General features: G+C 45.4%; 1 protein-coding gene across 2 annotated transcripts in view; it reads left to right on the forward strand.

The window, feature by feature from the left end:
- GNG4 (G protein subunit gamma 4) overlaps positions 1–16,573 on the forward strand; it is a 45,177-nt gene extending 28,604 nt beyond the window's left edge. For both annotated transcript variants that reach the window (XM_064487842.1, XM_031460824.2), the window contains exon 4: positions 13,115–16,573. In XM_064487842.1, coding sequence (XP_064343912.1) covers positions 13,115–13,243 — 129 coding nt within the window. In that variant the 3' untranslated portion in view covers positions 13,244–16,573. The remainder of the gene's footprint in view (positions 1–13,114) is intronic.
- The last annotated feature ends 220 nt before the right edge of the window (positions 16,574–16,793 follow it).

Raw genomic sequence — 16,793 nt, forward strand, 5'->3', positions numbered from 1 at the left:
GGGAGGGTATATCTCAGTGGTAGAGCACGTGCTTAGCATGCACAGGTCCTGGGTTCAATCCCCAGCACTTCCACCAAAAAAACAAACAAACAAATTGTTTAAATACATAAATAAACCTAACTTATTTTATTTAAAAAAATGTAAAATGAGGTTTGCTCATTTGGTGTGTAAAAGAAAAGTTAAGACATGATCAAACAATATTTTAGTTAGGAAATGCAAGGACATAAAAATTGAATTTGCAAGTGTTCAAGATACAGCTTACGAGGGGAGGGCATAGCTCAGGGGTAGAGCACATGCTTAGCATGCACGAGGTCCTAGGTTCAATCCCCAGTGCCTCCATTAAAAAAAAAAAAAAGATACAGCTTGTGTGTGCACTCCTTACTCCATGTAGAATCTTTTTCCAAACCTTAAATGTATGAGAGTGAATCAGACATATCTCGAGGCATAGAGCATACTTAAGGCTCCTCAAAGAGAAAGGAAGAACTTAAAGGGAGGGTGGGAGAAAGTAGGTGCCCTTATCTGGGAGTTTTAAATCTTGTTTTGAAAATAACACAGTTTCTCTGTCCATAAAAATGGTGCTTATTTAGAAAAATTCGGAAAATATAGAAAAGTATAAAGAAAATTTAAATAATCTATAGCCACTACATTTTCATGTTTTTCCATCTGTTTACCTATTGTTCTTTTTATAAAACTATGGTTCTAGTGTACATATTGTTGACGAAATTTCGACTAACTAGAAGAAAAAAGGGAATTTTATTTGAGCCAAACTGAGGATTATAACCCGGGAGATAGGCTCTCAGAAACTCTGAGAACTGTTCCACCCGTTAGAAGTCGAAGGCACAGTCATATACATTTTGGGGACAAAGGATCATACATCAGAATGGCACATCAACATTTTACAAGAAGTTCACCCACGATACGTACATAGTCCAGGTAAACAGGTAGAAACAGCAAGTCACCATAACCCCCTTCAGCCCTGGGAAAGAACACTGCTCTTTTAAGAAGCAACATTGTTAGCATCTGAAGAAAGGGGAAAAAATTGATCTTCACGGTCGAGCAGGCACTCCCATCTTTGAGGGAATTTGCTTGATAGGTGATGCAGATTAGGGAGGGAGGGAGGGAAGGAGGTCCAGACAGACAGAGAGAAAGAGAATTTTACGTTTCATTTCTCTTGTCCTGCCTTAAAATATAAATTTCATTTCATCAGTTTATTACTTTTTGCATCCTGATTTATCACTGAGCAATTTATTGTGATTATATATCCAGGTCAGTAAATACTCTTCTAAAATGTCATTTTTAGTATCTCTTTTCTCTGTCATCTGATGTGCAGTTATTTTACTGGCCTCCTGTTCTGGGGCGTTTCCATTCTATCCAGTTCTTCAGTATGATTTCTTTCTTAATTGAAGTGGGGTTGATTTACAATATTGTGTTCGTTTCAGGTGTACAGCAAAGTGATACAGTTATGTATATATTTTTCAGATTATTTTTATTATTATTTATTATTACTTTGAGATATTAAATATAGTTTCCTGTGCTCTGCAGTAAATCCTTGTTACTTACCTGTTTTGTGTACAGTAGTTTGTATCTGTTAGTCCCATACTCCTAATTTACCCCTCCCCACCTCCCTTTCCCCTTTGGTAACCATAAATTTGTTCTCTATTTCTGTGAGTATTTCTATAGTCATATGTAGTATTTTTTAGATTCCACTTATAAGTGATAGCATATAATATTTGCCTTTCTCTGTCTGACTTACTTTACTTAATATGATATTCTCTTAAGTCCATCCATGTTCCTGCAAATGGCAATATTTCTTTCTTTTTTTTTTTTGGCTGAGTAATACTCCACTGTATATATACCACATTTTCTTAAGCCAGTTGACTATTGACGGACACTTGGGTTGTTTCTGTCTTGGCTCTTGTAAATAGTTCTGCTGTGAACATTGGGGTGCAGATATCTTTAAATTGGAGTTTTCATCTTTTCCAGATATATTCCCAGGAGTAGGATTGCTGGATCATATGGTAGCTGTAATTCTAATTTTTTGAGAAACCTCTGTACTGTTCTCCATAGTGGCTGCACCAATTTACCTTCCCACTAGCAGTGTAGGAAGCTTCCTTTTTCTCCACGCCCTCTCTAGCATTTATTATTTGTAGACTTTTCTGTGATAGCCGTTCTGACAGGTGAGGTGATAACAAATTGTGGTTTTGATTTGCATTTCTCTGATAATTAGCCATGTTGAGCCTCTTTTCATGTGCTGTTGGCCATCTGGATGTCTTTGGAGAAATAACTGTTTGGGTGTTCTGCCTATTTTTTTGATTGGTTTGTTTATTTCTTTGATACTGAGTTGTATAAGCTGTTTGTATATTTTGTACATAAAACCCTCATCAGTTGCATCATTTGCAAATATTTTCTTCCATTCCATAGGCTGTCTTTTCATTTTGCTTTTAAGTTTGGTTAGGTCCTGTTTATTTTTACTTTTATTTCTTTTGCCTTGGGAGACATCTAAGAAAAAAATTGCTATGATTTATATTCGAGAATGTTTTGTCCATGTTCTCTTTTAGGAGTTTTATGGTGTCATGTCTTCTGTTTACATCTTTAAACCACTTTGAGTTTTTGTGTATGGTGTGAGGGAGCATTCTAATTTCATTGATTTGCATGTGGCCGTCCAGTGTTCCCAACACCACTTGCCAAAGAGACTGTCTCTTCTCCATTGTATATTCTTGCCTCCTTTGTCACATACTCGTTGACTGTAAGTGTGTGGGTTTATTTCTGGGCTCGCTTTTCTGTGCCACTGATCTGTATGTCTGTTTTTGTACTAGTGCCATGCTGTTTTGATCACTGTAGCTTTGTAGTGTTGTCTGACATCTGGAAGGGTTATGCCTCTAGTTTTCTTCTTTTTCCTGAGGATTGCTTTGGCCATTCTGGGTCTTGTGGTTACATACAAATTTTAGGATTATTTGTTCTAGTTCTGTGAAAAATGTCCTGGGTATTTTGATAGGGATTGCATTGAATCTGTAGATTGCTTTGGAGAGTATGGCCATTTTAATAGTATTACTTCTCTAATCCAAGAGCATGAGATAGCTTTCCATTTCTTTGAATCATCTTCAGTTTCCTTTATCAAGGTTTTATAGTTTTCAGTGTATGTCTTTCACCTCCTCAGTTTATTCCTAAGTATTTTTTTTATGTGATTTTATTTTTTTTGGAGGGGGAGGTAATTAGATTTATTTATTCATCAATTTTCAATGGCAGTCCTGAGGATTGAGCCCAGAACCTCGTGCCTGCTAAGCACACACTCTACCTCTGAGGTATACCCTCCCTCCTTTGACGTGATTTTAAATGGAACTTTTTTTTCACTTTCTGATATTTCATTATTAGTATAAAGAAATGGAACAGATTTCTGTATATTAATCTTGTATCCTGTTACCTTACTGAAATCATTTCTGAGTTCTGATAGTTTTTGTCTAGAGACTTTAGGGTTCTCTATGAGTTTCATGTCATCTGCTAATAGTGACAGTTTTGCCTCTTCCCTTTCAATGTGGATATATTTTATTTCTTTTTCTTGTCTGATTGCTGTAGCTAGGACTTCCAGTACTACGTTGAATAGAAGTGGTGAGAGTGGCATCCTTGTCTTGTCCCTTAATTTACTGAGAAGGCTTTCAGCTTTTTACCCTTGAGTATTATGTTGCCTGTGGGTTTGTCATAAATGGTTTTTATTATGTTGAGATACGCTCCCTCTATACCCATTTTGGTAAAGGTTTTTATCATGAATGGATGTTGAATTTTTTTTCAGCTGCTTTTTCTGGATCTATTGAGATGATCTTTCCTTCTGTTAATATGGTGTATCACATTAATTTTTTTTTGTAAGCTGAATCATCCTTGTGACCTGGAATGAGTCCAACTTGAACATGGTGTATGATCCTTTTTATGTATCATTGGACTCAGTTTGCTAATATTTTGCTAAAGGTTTTTGCCTTTATACATAAACCTTCCCATGCTGAAATTAAACATTCACGTATATTTTTTCTAGTTCTTTTATTATTTCTTTTTTCACATTTAACTATCTAATCCACCAAAATCCATTATGTCATTTAGTTAAGAACCAAGATAAAAATTTTTTCAAAGTTTATATTTTCAAAATTTAAACCCATTCATAATTAACAACCTGTAATTCCCCCTCTTGATCTGAAATGATTCTGCTCTCCCACGTTCGAGCAGACACTAACTCTCCAGAGTATTTCTGTTCCTACCTCTGACCACTCATTCTTGTTCCCATTACGAGATCCCTTCCTGCCGTATGAGCGCAAGTGGTCTCCAGTTTTATGCCAAGCCCACTTCTCTTTTAAACCTTTAGCGTCTTGGGTAAACTCACTTATTCCTGTGGCTTTTTATGTATCTGTGTCTTCAGTGCAGCCACTGAGCTTTTGTTCTGTGTATCTAGGGGCCTACTGGTCAACCCCCCAGAGCCTTTAAAAACAGCACATCCAAAACTGACCTTTTTAAAAACCTTTTTATTCTGTTCTTTTTGTGTATTCCCTTTCATTTCATTATACCCCCTGGTCTCTCAAACCAACAACTCTCTTCCCCCACCACCATAGCTAATCTGTTTCCAAATCCTACCAGTTTAGCTCCATGAACCTTTCTGAGATCCGTCTCCCTTTATTGCCTGGCAAAGTGCAGAAGCTGTAGGTGGTTGATCTGCCTCTAGTCTTCCCTCCTCAGATCTATCCTTCCCCTTTCACGAAATGACTCTACTAGAAATATCTGACTGTGAATTCCTCTACTTAAAACTGCAGTGGAAAAAGTTAGTTTAAAAAAAAAAAAAAGGAGGGGGAAAGGTATAGCTCAGTGATAGAGTGCGTGCTTAGCATGCGTGAGGTCCCAGGTTCAATCCCCAGTACTTCAATTTAAAAAAAAATTAGTAAAACTGCAGTGAATAAAACAGGCGTTGCTCTGTATGACCTACAAGACTCATTGTATCCAAGGAATTTCTAAAACTCCTCCAGCCTCATCTCTGTGTACTTCCTTCCACACGTCTGCACACATACTTTCCCTAGCATTTCTTCAGTATTCCAGGCTGTGACTCGTTCTTTTGCCTTTTCATGCGATCATCGCTCCATCTGCAAGGTTTTTCTCTCCTCTGCCTGGGAAATGTCTCTTCATTCATGAAATGCCAGTTGAGAGAGGGAAACCAGACACGGGTCTGTGAGCCTCGGCATTCCACCCACCTGGCTTTTCACAAAGGCCGTCTGCTTGCACCTTTCAGAGTGATGGCGGTTTCTCGTCGGCCGAGTTGCTGGGGTGGCCCACTTCTCGTAGGAGATGCCACACACCTCTTTTCCTGTTGGGACTTGAAACTGATGTTCTTCCCTGTTGATTCTTCCATTGGTGTCTGAAATTGCCAGGGCTTGGGTGCAACTGGCGAGAGCTCCCCCTTCTGGCCTTCCCACTCCATTTTAGTGAGTGAGGTTTCCTTTTCTTAATTTTCACGGGGGTTATGGCTTCAACATATGAGTTTGGGAAACATATCAGTCCATAACTTCAATCAAGGATTTAGCTGTAACAAATAAAGCCATCAAAGTACTAGGAAGATGGGAGCAAATGTTTTTATAATATGAGTTTGGGAAGGAAAAAAATCCACAGTTCATTGAGTGAAAGTTTTCACTGCATTAAAAAAATTCTAAAGGCGGAGGGGTGTAGCTCAGTAGCGGAGCATGTGTTTGGCACGCGTGAGGTCCCGGGTTCAATCCCCAGCCCCTCCAGTAAGTAAGTAAATAAATAAATACCTAATCCTCCCCAGAAAAAAAAGAAACGTTCATCCCACTTCAAGGGGACATTTTGGGTGGGGGCACCACAGGCATCAGATTGTCCTGATCGTTTCTGAGAAACTTGTGTCTAGGGCTTTCGCACTTACCAACAGTCATGGATGACACACTGTGTGTGTGACAGTACCTGCGTAGTCACTCAGCCAAAAACGAGCAGGTGCCATGATTCCAGTTTGCAGGGGTGGGCTGAGTGCCTGCTCGCCGCGGTGTTGCCCAGGATAAACCAGCTCAGCAGTCTGCTGTTTGTTTGTTTGTTTTAATTTAACTATAGATGATTTACAATGTGTTCATTCCTGGTGTACAGCACGGTGATTCAGTTATAGGAAGTTATACATACATATATTCCTTTTCACATTTTTTTTTATTATAGGCTATTGCAGGATACTGAATATGGTTTCCTGTGCTGTACAGCAGGACCCTGTTGTTTATCTGTTTTATATATTAGTAGTGTATCTGCCAAGGGGACATTCTTTTTGACTCAACCCTGTGCTTCCCCTCTCAGAGATGCCACTGGCTTTCTAGAAACCCTAGAGCTAGAATCCATTCATTCTGTTCATCTTTCACCTCTCAGTCAGTCCCAGAAACCTCCTGAGTGACCCACAAGTTTCCATCGCCACTCTTTTGGTGAACTTGCAAAATGACCGCATTCTGGCTTCTTCTGTGGGATACTGGGCTGTATCAAAGACGAGAGGTGGTCAGAGTCATGTAGGACACGTACCAGCCATTTGAAAGGGTTTGGTTAAGTCAGGGTCTAGGGTGAACCTGGGTCAATCGCCCTAAACAAACTGAGAGCTTTGTAATTCCTGTGGTGAAGGCCATGTGATAAGAAGCTCTTACTTAGGTTAACTTGGAGATGTTAAAACTCTCTTGCAAGCATCTTAGAATTACCTTTTGATGTGGGAAAAAAATTCTTTATGCTGGTAAAGCTAAACAGCAGCTAATCCATTATTCTGGGCATTTGACTTTAGAATTCAGAGAGGGACTCTCTGTTGTAGTATTCATTTATTCACGCATACCTCCTACCCCCTCTGATTTCCCCCAGGAATAACCTTACTCGCTCCTAGCCAGACGCTATGTGTGACCTAGGACCCAATGACTGAGAATTGCCTGTATTGATCTGGGTCAATAAAGAGTAGTTACTGGGCAGGGGGAAGGTATAGCTCAGTGGTAGAGTGTTTGCTTAGCATGCACGAGGTCCTGGGTTCAATCCCCAGTACCTCCAGTTTAAAAATTATTTTAATAAATAAATAAGCCTAATTACCTCCCTACCCCCACACCCCCCCAAAAAAGAAAAGAGTAGTTGCTGGGATGCACTGGGAAGCAAAGGTCTTAGCTCATGCTGCTGTAACACAGTATCGTAGACTAGAAATTCCTTTTTCACAGCTCTGCAGGCTGGGAAGTCTCAGAGCAGGGGCCAGCATGGTCAGGTTGTGGTGCGGGCTCTCTTACATGTGGCCGCCTTCTTGCTGGTTCACATGGAGGGGAGAGAGAGGGTACCTCTCCCCTGTCTCTTCTTCTAAGGGCACTAATCCCTTTCATGAAGGTTCAACGCTTACCTACCAAAGGCCCCACCTCCAAACACCATCACATTGGAAATTAGGGCTTCAGCATACTAATTGGAGGTGGTGGGGGAAGACACATACTCAGTCTGTAGCATCAAAATGTGGAGGTATCTTGAGACTGCCCTTAAGAACGGGTGTGTTGACCTCAAATACTATCCAACATTACAAATAATAAAATAAAACATTTTTTAAAAATTGGAGGAGGAGGTATAGCTCAAGGGGTAGAGCACATGCTTAACCTACACAGGGTCCTGGGTTCAATCCCCAGTACCTCCTCTAAAAATAAATAAGCAAACCTAATTACCTCCCCCCAACCAGAAAATAAAAATAAAATAAAACGTTAGAAGAAAGAAGAAATTCGCAAGGATTCACCCTGAAGCATTAGCTCAGAACTTAGTGGGGAGGCAGAGACCTGTAATGTCCCAAGGGTTCTGCTGGGGGGTGGGGGGGGCAGCACGTGACCTCTTGTGTTGAGTGCGTCCCAAGTTTGACCTTGTGAAAGCTACCACTGCGCCCTGGGGCTGCACCCTGACTGTGCTCCCAACTGATCCTGCTGTTTTCTTGGGGTGGAGGGAGGAACTGGCAGAGGCATCAAGGGTGCTTGCAATTGATTCCAAGCAGTGTTGTTAAATAGACCGGGGTTGCTGAGAAATAGGTGTGGGCCGCTCTGCTTTAGATGCAAAGGATAAATGCAGTGGGTGTCACAGCCAGAACAGTAATTTCGTCATCTGTCTTGTCGTGGAATGTGACTTAGTAATTGCAGCGCTTTCTCCCATCATTAAGGCTTGTAATTAAAGCACAGCTAACAGGACTACGTGCTAACTTGGGCAGTTTTAATCACCTCTTTTACTCTGAAATGTAATGGTAAAATTCTGCAGTTGTTCCCAGGCTGCTGATTGTCTTCAACATCTGTTGTCTTGTAACTCTTAGCAGTTCAGTACCAAGAGAGGAGGCAGGAATAATGCTCTGGGCATCAGTACCAGAGGACTTCAGCCACAGCAGACGTCAGGCTTGATGAGAAAGCATCCAGAGGAAGGGAGTTTTAAGTTTCCAACCAGAATAAAATTTTCTCTTTGAAAGCCAGTTTTTTATTTTACGTTTCAAAGGTGGCAGGCGTTCATGGGATTTGGCCGTGTCTGCAAGCCATATTTCACATGCACTGAAGGAAGCGTTCAATCATGTAAGTCAGTCAGGGCTGATTAAGAAAACCCTCCCCTTCCATCTCAGGAGCAGGTTTCGATTAATTTACGCCTGGATACTAAGCTGTGCATTAAGGTGTGGCCTTCCGTGCGGCAGGCTCATTAAGATGTTCATTACGTGTATTTGTCTTTTCAGATCCCATTACAACAAACTTCAGGGGTTAGCCAGGAACAAGGGGACCTTGGGCACTACATGAAATAAGGCTGACGGCTAAGGTGGGAAAGGTGGAAACCCCCTTCTGTCGCAGGATGGCTTACGCTCCCGTGTGCTGTGTTTTACCGGATTTGCAATAACAATAACCCCAGCGCATCTAGGAAATCAGCATGGCGTGGAGCCAGCCCGGAGCCACACACCGGGCCTTCCGCCGGGCGCCGTCACCGCCGTGGCTGCGATGTCGTTCCGGTGGGACAGGCGCGCGAATGGAACTCCGACCCAGAGGAGCGTCGTTATACCTCAGCAAACAGGCCTGTGGCCCCAAAACAACGGCAGCAAAAACAAAGGGAGGCAATCTAAGAACAGCTTGTTTTCTTGAAAGAAAAATTGTGGCGTCAAGTGCGCCACCTTTGGAGGTGGTAGAAAAATGGCTAAATGAGACCGGCTTAGAGCTCAGCCAGGCCAGACATTAGCAGCACAGCTGCCAGGCAGCCGAGAGGGGAGCAGATGCACTGAGGGGAGGCAGGAGAGCGACCCGGCCCGTCTCTCCCCCACGAGGCCGTCCCCCAAAACCCCATTTTTTGAGCCCCCCCCCCCACGCCCTGGCCTGACGGTTGGCGGTGCAGCGCCCTCTTGTGGTTGCTCTCTGGAAATGACTCGTCAAATCCACCCTCCTTGGAGGTTGGCGAGCATCTGAACAAGGAAACTGATCCAGGGGAAGGAAGCTGTCATGATAATTTAGCAAGCCACCTTCAGACTGGCTGGGTCGTGTGGTTGGAAGTCAACGGAGGCACACTACACATGTTGAAGCGTTTAATCTGGGCGCACACGGAGTCGCATCAGGAAACACCAAACCAAAGTAGTTAGCCGCCGTCCACCAGCAGGAGGAAGGCAGGGTGTTTAGGGGGAAGATGCTGAAGCCACGCCACGCCGTTGTTTGATTGGTTTGGCTTAAGCGGTTGCTTTATTTGGGGGCACCGCGTGGGCTATTTGTGACTGGTTGGTCTTGAGCGTCACTTTCTCAAATTTGGGCACATTGACTAGCTGACGAGAATGTTCCAGGCCACCGTACAGTCTTCATTAACAGTTAATCCTGCGGCTGCTGTCATGCATAGCTTCCGTGCTCAGACTGCTAAGCTCCAAATTCCGGCCTTCTCTCTTACTAGACATGAGACCTTGGGCAAGTTTCTTAACTTCCAGGCCTTGGTTTCCTCATCTATAAAGTGGCTTTAAGAATAGGACTCAGAATGAACTATATGCAATAACTTGTAATAATCTATAATGAAAAAGAATATTAAAAGGACTATATGTATGTATATGTATGACTGAAACATGATGATGTGCCCCAGACATTGACACAACGCTGTAAACTGAAAGAACAAGACAGGAATACATATGTGGAACTAAATCACTGCTGTAAGTGAAGGCAAACAGAGAAAGACAAAAATATATCACATATGTGGAATCTAAAAAAACGATACAAATGAACTTACTTACAAAACAAAAAGAGACTCACAGACACAGAAAACAAGTTTACGATTACCAAAGGGGACAGGGAGGGCGAGGGTGAATTAGGGGCTTGGAATTAGCAGACACACACTACTACGTATAAAACACATAAGCACGAAGGTCCTACTGTGCAGCACGGGGAGCTACAGTCAATTTCTGTAGTAACCTATAGTGAAAATGAATATATACGTATAGGTGAATCACTACGCTGTACACCAGAAACTAACACATTATAAATCAACTATACTTCAATTAAAAGAAAAGTCACACTAAAAAAAAAAAAAAAAGGAGACTAGTATCTAGAAGAATTAAGTGAGGTAATACATATAATGATGTGTTAGCACAGTGCCTGGCAAGTAAGAAGCACTCTGTAAATATTAACCGTTATTTTAATAATGGTTGTATACAGCCGTCTCTTGAACTGGCTTAATATGGACCTGCCCCAAGAGGGGATCCATTCTTGGCATGCAAGAAAATCGTGTTTCTGGACCCAGAAGGCTGGGACTAGCGTCAGGATAAAGGGGGCAGGTTTACCGAGGTAACTGCCCCCACGTGGAGCCGGGTGGGGCACTCAGACACCCCTGTCTCCCTGCCCTGGTCCACGGTCCCGCGGTGGTGTGCAGCTGTTCTTTTGTGATGTTTTAGCACATGCTGATTATTACAGTAACTTTAAAATTTTTTGAGTCTTCTCAGTCAGATCTCCAGAGGGCAAAAATCTTGCCTTACTTTTATCTATATCCTCTCAATTCGCTAAAACAGTATTTCCCAGATGAGATAATGAGGTTTATAGAGAGTTCAGAATCAAGGGAGGCAGGTCCCCCAAAAATAAAGGGGAAAATGGAAACCAGGAAACTAGAGAGGGGGTGATGGTCAGATCAGACATTCTGAAATGAGCCATGTGGAAGAGCTCACTGGTGTCGGGGCGGAGGCCTAGCCAAGCCAAGGGGACAGGTGACCCTGAGCAGAGGAAGGTGATTGTTCCAACCATGCCACCCTCTTGTGGGTGCTGGTCTGGGCAGCTGCAAAGACCAGTTTGCTGTGGTTGCCAGAAGAACCACTGGGTGAATACAGTGGCTGCCCTAACATGGTGGCCACGGAGGAGATCCCATGCCTCTCTAGGCATGGGAAGAAGCCTGGGGTGGCCAGGAGGCAGGTCATGACCAAGGCAGTCAGGGGAGGGCACTTGGCTTGGGTTCAGAAGGAGGCAGATAGCATGTGGCATGGTGGCGCAGTCCCCCGGGCTCCACGCCAGCACGCGGCTGCCCTCACTGCGTGATTCCAGTTCTCCTGTGCTCTAGTCCCCGGTGATGGCTTCACAGGTCCTCTGCAGGCCTCTGTCTGTGGCCTCCACCGCCCCTGGGAGATTCCCGTATGGGCGTCCACATAACTGCAGACTTCACTCTCATTCCACCCAGCGTGCATTTACTTGGAATCTAAAATACTGCCCCGCTGCTCTTAGAGCTAGAATCATAGCCTGTTGAGAGTAAAGGGGACCTTGGAGAGATCTAACTCTCCCAGTTTGACCTAGAAGCAAACTAAAACTCAGAGAGTTTGAGTTACTTACCTAAGGTCACCCAGCCATCTTGGGGGCAGAGATGGACCTGAAAGTCTGATGCTCAGTGGTGCCCGTTTTCTCCATTCCATGCTCCCCGAAATGTAGGCTTGGTCAAGATTTTGTTTGATGCATCTGGTCAGCTTTTAGTTGTTTTATTTGAAGGCAAAATGCGTTACCTATCTTGACTAGGATTATTTGGAGGATTCCAGCCCCTGCGACCTACACATATTTCAGATGAACGGTTTGATGAGTTTTGATAGATGTATACCCCAGTGAAGCCACCACCACAATCAAGATAGCTAACATTTCCATCACTCCCCAAGAGGTGCGAATTTCAAATTCTCAGTTTATCCCTTCCCACTCCCTTCCCACCCTGGTAACCATAAGTTTGTTTTCTATGTCTGTGAGTCTGTTTCTGTTTTGTAGATAAGTTCGTTTGTGGCCTTTTTCAGATTCCACATATAAGCAATACCATATGGCATTTTTTCTTTCTCTTTCTGACTTACTTCACTTAGAATGACAATCTCCAGGTCTATCCATGTTGCTGTAAATGGCATTACATTCTTTTTTATTTTTTTTATGGCTGAGTGGTATTCCACTGTATAAATATACCACATCTTTTTTAAAAATTATTTTATTTATTTTGGGGTTTTTTTTGGAGGGGGTAACTAGGTTTGTTTGTTTAACAGAGGTATTGGGGATTGAACCCAAGACCTCGTGCCTGCTAAGCACACGCTCTACCACTGAGCTATATCCTCCCCCTGTAATGTGCTTTAAAAAATTTTTTTTAATTGAAATATAGTCAGTTACAATGTGTCAGTTTCTGGTGTACAACACATCGTTGTTTTCATATTCTTTTTCATGTGTGCTTCTGTACATGTTCTGTTGAGAAGGGTCATGACGTGGACTGCAATAAAACAATACCAGCAGTAGTAATCATCAGTACCCTCACACTGGCCGGCAGGGGCCAGCACTCGGCTTTATTGGTCTAGAAGCGGTTTAGCGGAGCAGTTGTGAGCTCCTGGCCTGAAGCCTGGCTCAGCACGCAGCTCAGAGCAGAGTGAGGCTGTCTGGACCCCCCCTGCAGGCTCCTGGTTCCTCTCGCGGTGCTGATCTCACCCTACCCTGGGGGCGACCTCTCTCTGCTGCACAGGCAGGTTTGCACACGCGCTCTCCCCAGGCCTCGGAATGGCCCTGTCGTTGGCCGTGCACGCAGGGCGACCTGTCCCCGGTCTCGTCCCTCTCTGCGCGGTCACCTCCGCCTCGGACCCGCTCCGAACCCGCCTCTAACCCCGCCTGTGCTGTGTCCCCCTCAGGTCTCCCAGGCGGCGGCCGACCTCCTGGCGTACTGCGAGGCCCACGTGCGGGAGGACCCTCTCATCATCCCAGTGCCTGCGTCAGAAAACCCCTTCCGCGAGAAGAAGTTCTTTTGTACCATCCTCTGACTCCGAGTGTTACCAAAGTATCTTCCTAGCCTCCCCGGCAGAGGCCGCGCATGCTCTTCGCTGCAGGGAGCCCCGCCGCCCGCCCCTCCCGGACCAGGTCGGCCCCGCCCGCCGCGGCTTCTCATTGGTTTTCGTCATTGCGTTCGATTTCACTTTTTCTTTTCGTTTTCATGTGATTTTCATGATTAGCAAAGAAAACAGACATTTTTGTAGCCAAATAACGTGTGCCAAGTAAAAATAAGTGTGGGTCCAAGGGCTTAATTTTTTTTTTAACCATCTAATTCCCGAGTTTACATACGTCAAGTTTATGCACTGCAATGTGTCCTTTATGGAGGAGGAACAAATATACTCCACAGTCCCCCATTCACAGAAATTCAGGGTCAGGTTAGAGCTCACTGACCAGCTGAAGAATATGGGTCAAGTTTCCAGCTCTCGAGTCAAGTTTCCGTTCTGGAAGCTTTCTGTTTCCCGCTCTTCCGTCTTCCTGCTGAAAAGCAAACAGCGCACATCATCGGCTGGTCTTCTACACATGCGCCCTCCTGGGGCCCAGACCCGTTTCCCACTGACCGTCTGTCACCCGTCACTTCGGAGGCCGTCCTTCTACAAATGTAGGTGCTGGGCGAAAACTGTAGGGAGCTTAACCGTAAACGTCACACCGCCACATCTGTTTCTGTGCTCCAGCCGCGTGGCCAGGGAGACCATCTCCCCTCTCCACAGGCCACCTCTCCCTGCTGCACCTGTCCTGGCTTCTCCCCTGTAGTTCCAACATGGGCTGCGTTACCAAGGACCCGCTCTGGGCGCAGCGCTGGGCCCTGCGGGGGTTCACCAGGGTGGCTCCAGCCAGAGGAGTGAGGCAGGGCGGCGGCTCACCAGGCACCATCCGCGGGTAGGAGCAGCCCCACGGATCCACTCCTCTGACAAGAGATAAATGCCCTGTATACAGCTGTATAGAAGAGGGAAACCGAGGCACAGAAGGACTGTGCCGTTTCCCTAAGGTTGTAGATGGTGAGCGGGGAGGCTGGGCCCTGAGTGCAGACAGTGGGGCCCCAGAGCCCAGCCAGAACCCCTGAGTTACCCCGCCTTCCAGATCTGCCTGTTTGCAGGTAGGTAGGCAGACATGCAGACGACCTGAGCGACGTGCCATGAAGCATCATCACGGGGGTCCACCCGGCACCCCACTTCTCTCTGCAGGAGCAGGCCTGTCGGGCCTGTCTTCTGAGAGCTTACAGAGGGTTACACATGGCTGCCCCTGTGAAAGGCTAGAGAGCTCTTGTTTTTCTGAGACAAGCTTGCAGACCCCACCGAAAACAAACTCCTACTGCCCCCGAGAAAGGAAGGGAAACACACCACAGGAGCAGAGGGCGCTTTGTCCAAGTTTGCTTCTGTTCCGTTTGTTTGGAAACTGGGAGCAGCAGCTTACTGTATGATACAGGGTGGGCCACTGTGTGTCTGGAATGTCCCAACCTGCAAATCAGGGGTGATGGTAGTTACTCCTTCTGCCTTTCTGTTTGGGACAGAGGGCGGTGCAACGTGGATGACAGCTCTGATGATCATTTAAAACAAATGCTCTCAGTGCCCGGTATAGTACAGGGAAGGATGAATGTATGACTTCACAGATCCACAATTCAGTTGGAGGAATCATGTAAAATTGCCTACAAAGAGGCGAATGTAATTTTCCGATCAGTTAATGACTTGCTACCCTTGTTAGATGGTTTCAGGACGCTTTTATTCTCGGCTGCTTTGGGTAAAACCCATTCTTCATTTCGTGAAAGCTCCCTGATAATGCCAGTGTCCTTAGGAAGCTGTGTGCTCAGCCGGTCTCGGAATTGTATGCTGTCCGTGATAAACAGACTTCACAGCCTCCTCTGTTTTGGTTGATGACCAGGCTCTCTTTATTCTGTGGTCCGTGTCAACATCATTAACCTGATAAAGCAAAGCACAATCCATAAAAGCACATTAGAGAGGCTGACAAAGTGGGACAGCCCAGAAACCAGCTAAATCAGGTCAAGAAAAAAAAAAATGTGCTTCTGGTCTTAACCAAACTTTCTCCCCTTTGTTTTCACTTTTTGCTGCCCCTCCAGATTCTCCTCTCCCTTTCCCACTTTCCCCTTTCCCTCCCCTCTTCCTTGCATCTCTCCATGAGATGCTTTCTCTCCTTCCGTGACACCATTTCCTTCCACACCTACGGCATTTTGTGTGGCTTGCCCCTTCTAATGTGTCCCTTAAAGGCAAGTTCAGGCACACGGGCTGTGAGATATGCAAACGTGTGCACCAGCCCCCCACCCAGGTCGCTGGGAGCTGATGAAGTGGGGTGCACCAGTTGTCATTTGGTGTTTCCAGCTTGGCTGTCTAGCACCTGACCCCTTTCCTAAATGGGGAACTCACCCCTTATGTATAAATTGGGTGGGATACAGTACCCCCTCCCACTGTGGATGCTGAAGTGGGGGAGGGCTTCCCTGTCTCTCAGATGCACCCCCCTTTCCCAGCACCAGAGTGCCCAGTGACCCAGGGCAGACTCCTAGGACTCCCGTACTTGGGACTGTGAGCTCAGAGCTAGTGACAAAAATTTAGGGATGCTGAGATTTGTTTCATGAGAGCTGCAGTGGTAGGGGCGGCAGTGGTCGAGCAGGGGAGGTATCTAGGACTGTAGGCTGCAGGGACGGTGTGTCCACTGGTAACAACGTCGAGGGATGGCCGAGCCACAAGCAGACCACTTCTGCTCCATGCTTTGGCCCCACGGAGCTGCCTCGGTCCCTACCCAGGTCTCCTTCCCAGCTTTCTGTCAGTTCTCTGAGCCTCCAAGCTTCATCCAAGAAATTCCCTCCTCTTCCACAAAATAGCCTGGGTTGAATGTATGTGTCACATGACCTAAAAACCCCATTCCCAAGTGGACAGAAATGTGTATGTATTTTCGCCAAAAGAAGGGTACTAGAATGTTCTAGAAGCACTGCTCATAATAACCCCAGACTGGAAAGCACCCAGATGCCCATGTTGAATGGAAAAACAAATCACGGTGTGTCTGCACTGTGAAGTCCTGGGATGCTTCGGCAGTTGCGCACACAACATCTCACGAGAGAAGGCAGGTCCGGGACCGGGTGGCTCCACATCTATCAAGTGCGAACCCCGGCAGGGCTCACCTCTGCTGTGGCGAGCAGGGAGGTGAGTGACTCTGGGGGCCTGGTCACCAGAAGGGCACAAGGGAGCTTCTCAGATGTTCTGTTTCTTGGTCTGGTTGCTGGTTACCTGGGTGTGTCCAGTTTGTGAAAATTCTCCACGTGTGCACCCTTTTCTGTATCGATGTTGTACTTCAATAAAACACTGGTTTTGTGGCTACCCATTGAGGCTCCTATGGTTTTCTTTTCCTTTTTGCCATTTGGCTCGACTTTTTACTCCTGCTTGGGTGTAACATCATTCGCGGGGCATTTGAGTGTACTTGACAACACGCCGAGATACAGAATACTTACAATCCACAGGCTCTCAGCACAGTGCAGACGGTGGCTTGTGAATGGAGTATGTGGGTGCCTCACATGGAATCTGTGTCTCTGGGGCA

Source organism: Camelus dromedarius, chromosome 8, assembly GCF_036321535.1.
Source record: "Camelus dromedarius isolate mCamDro1 chromosome 8, mCamDro1.pat, whole genome shotgun sequence".
NCBI lineage: Eukaryota > Metazoa > Chordata > Mammalia > Artiodactyla > Camelidae > Camelus > Camelus dromedarius.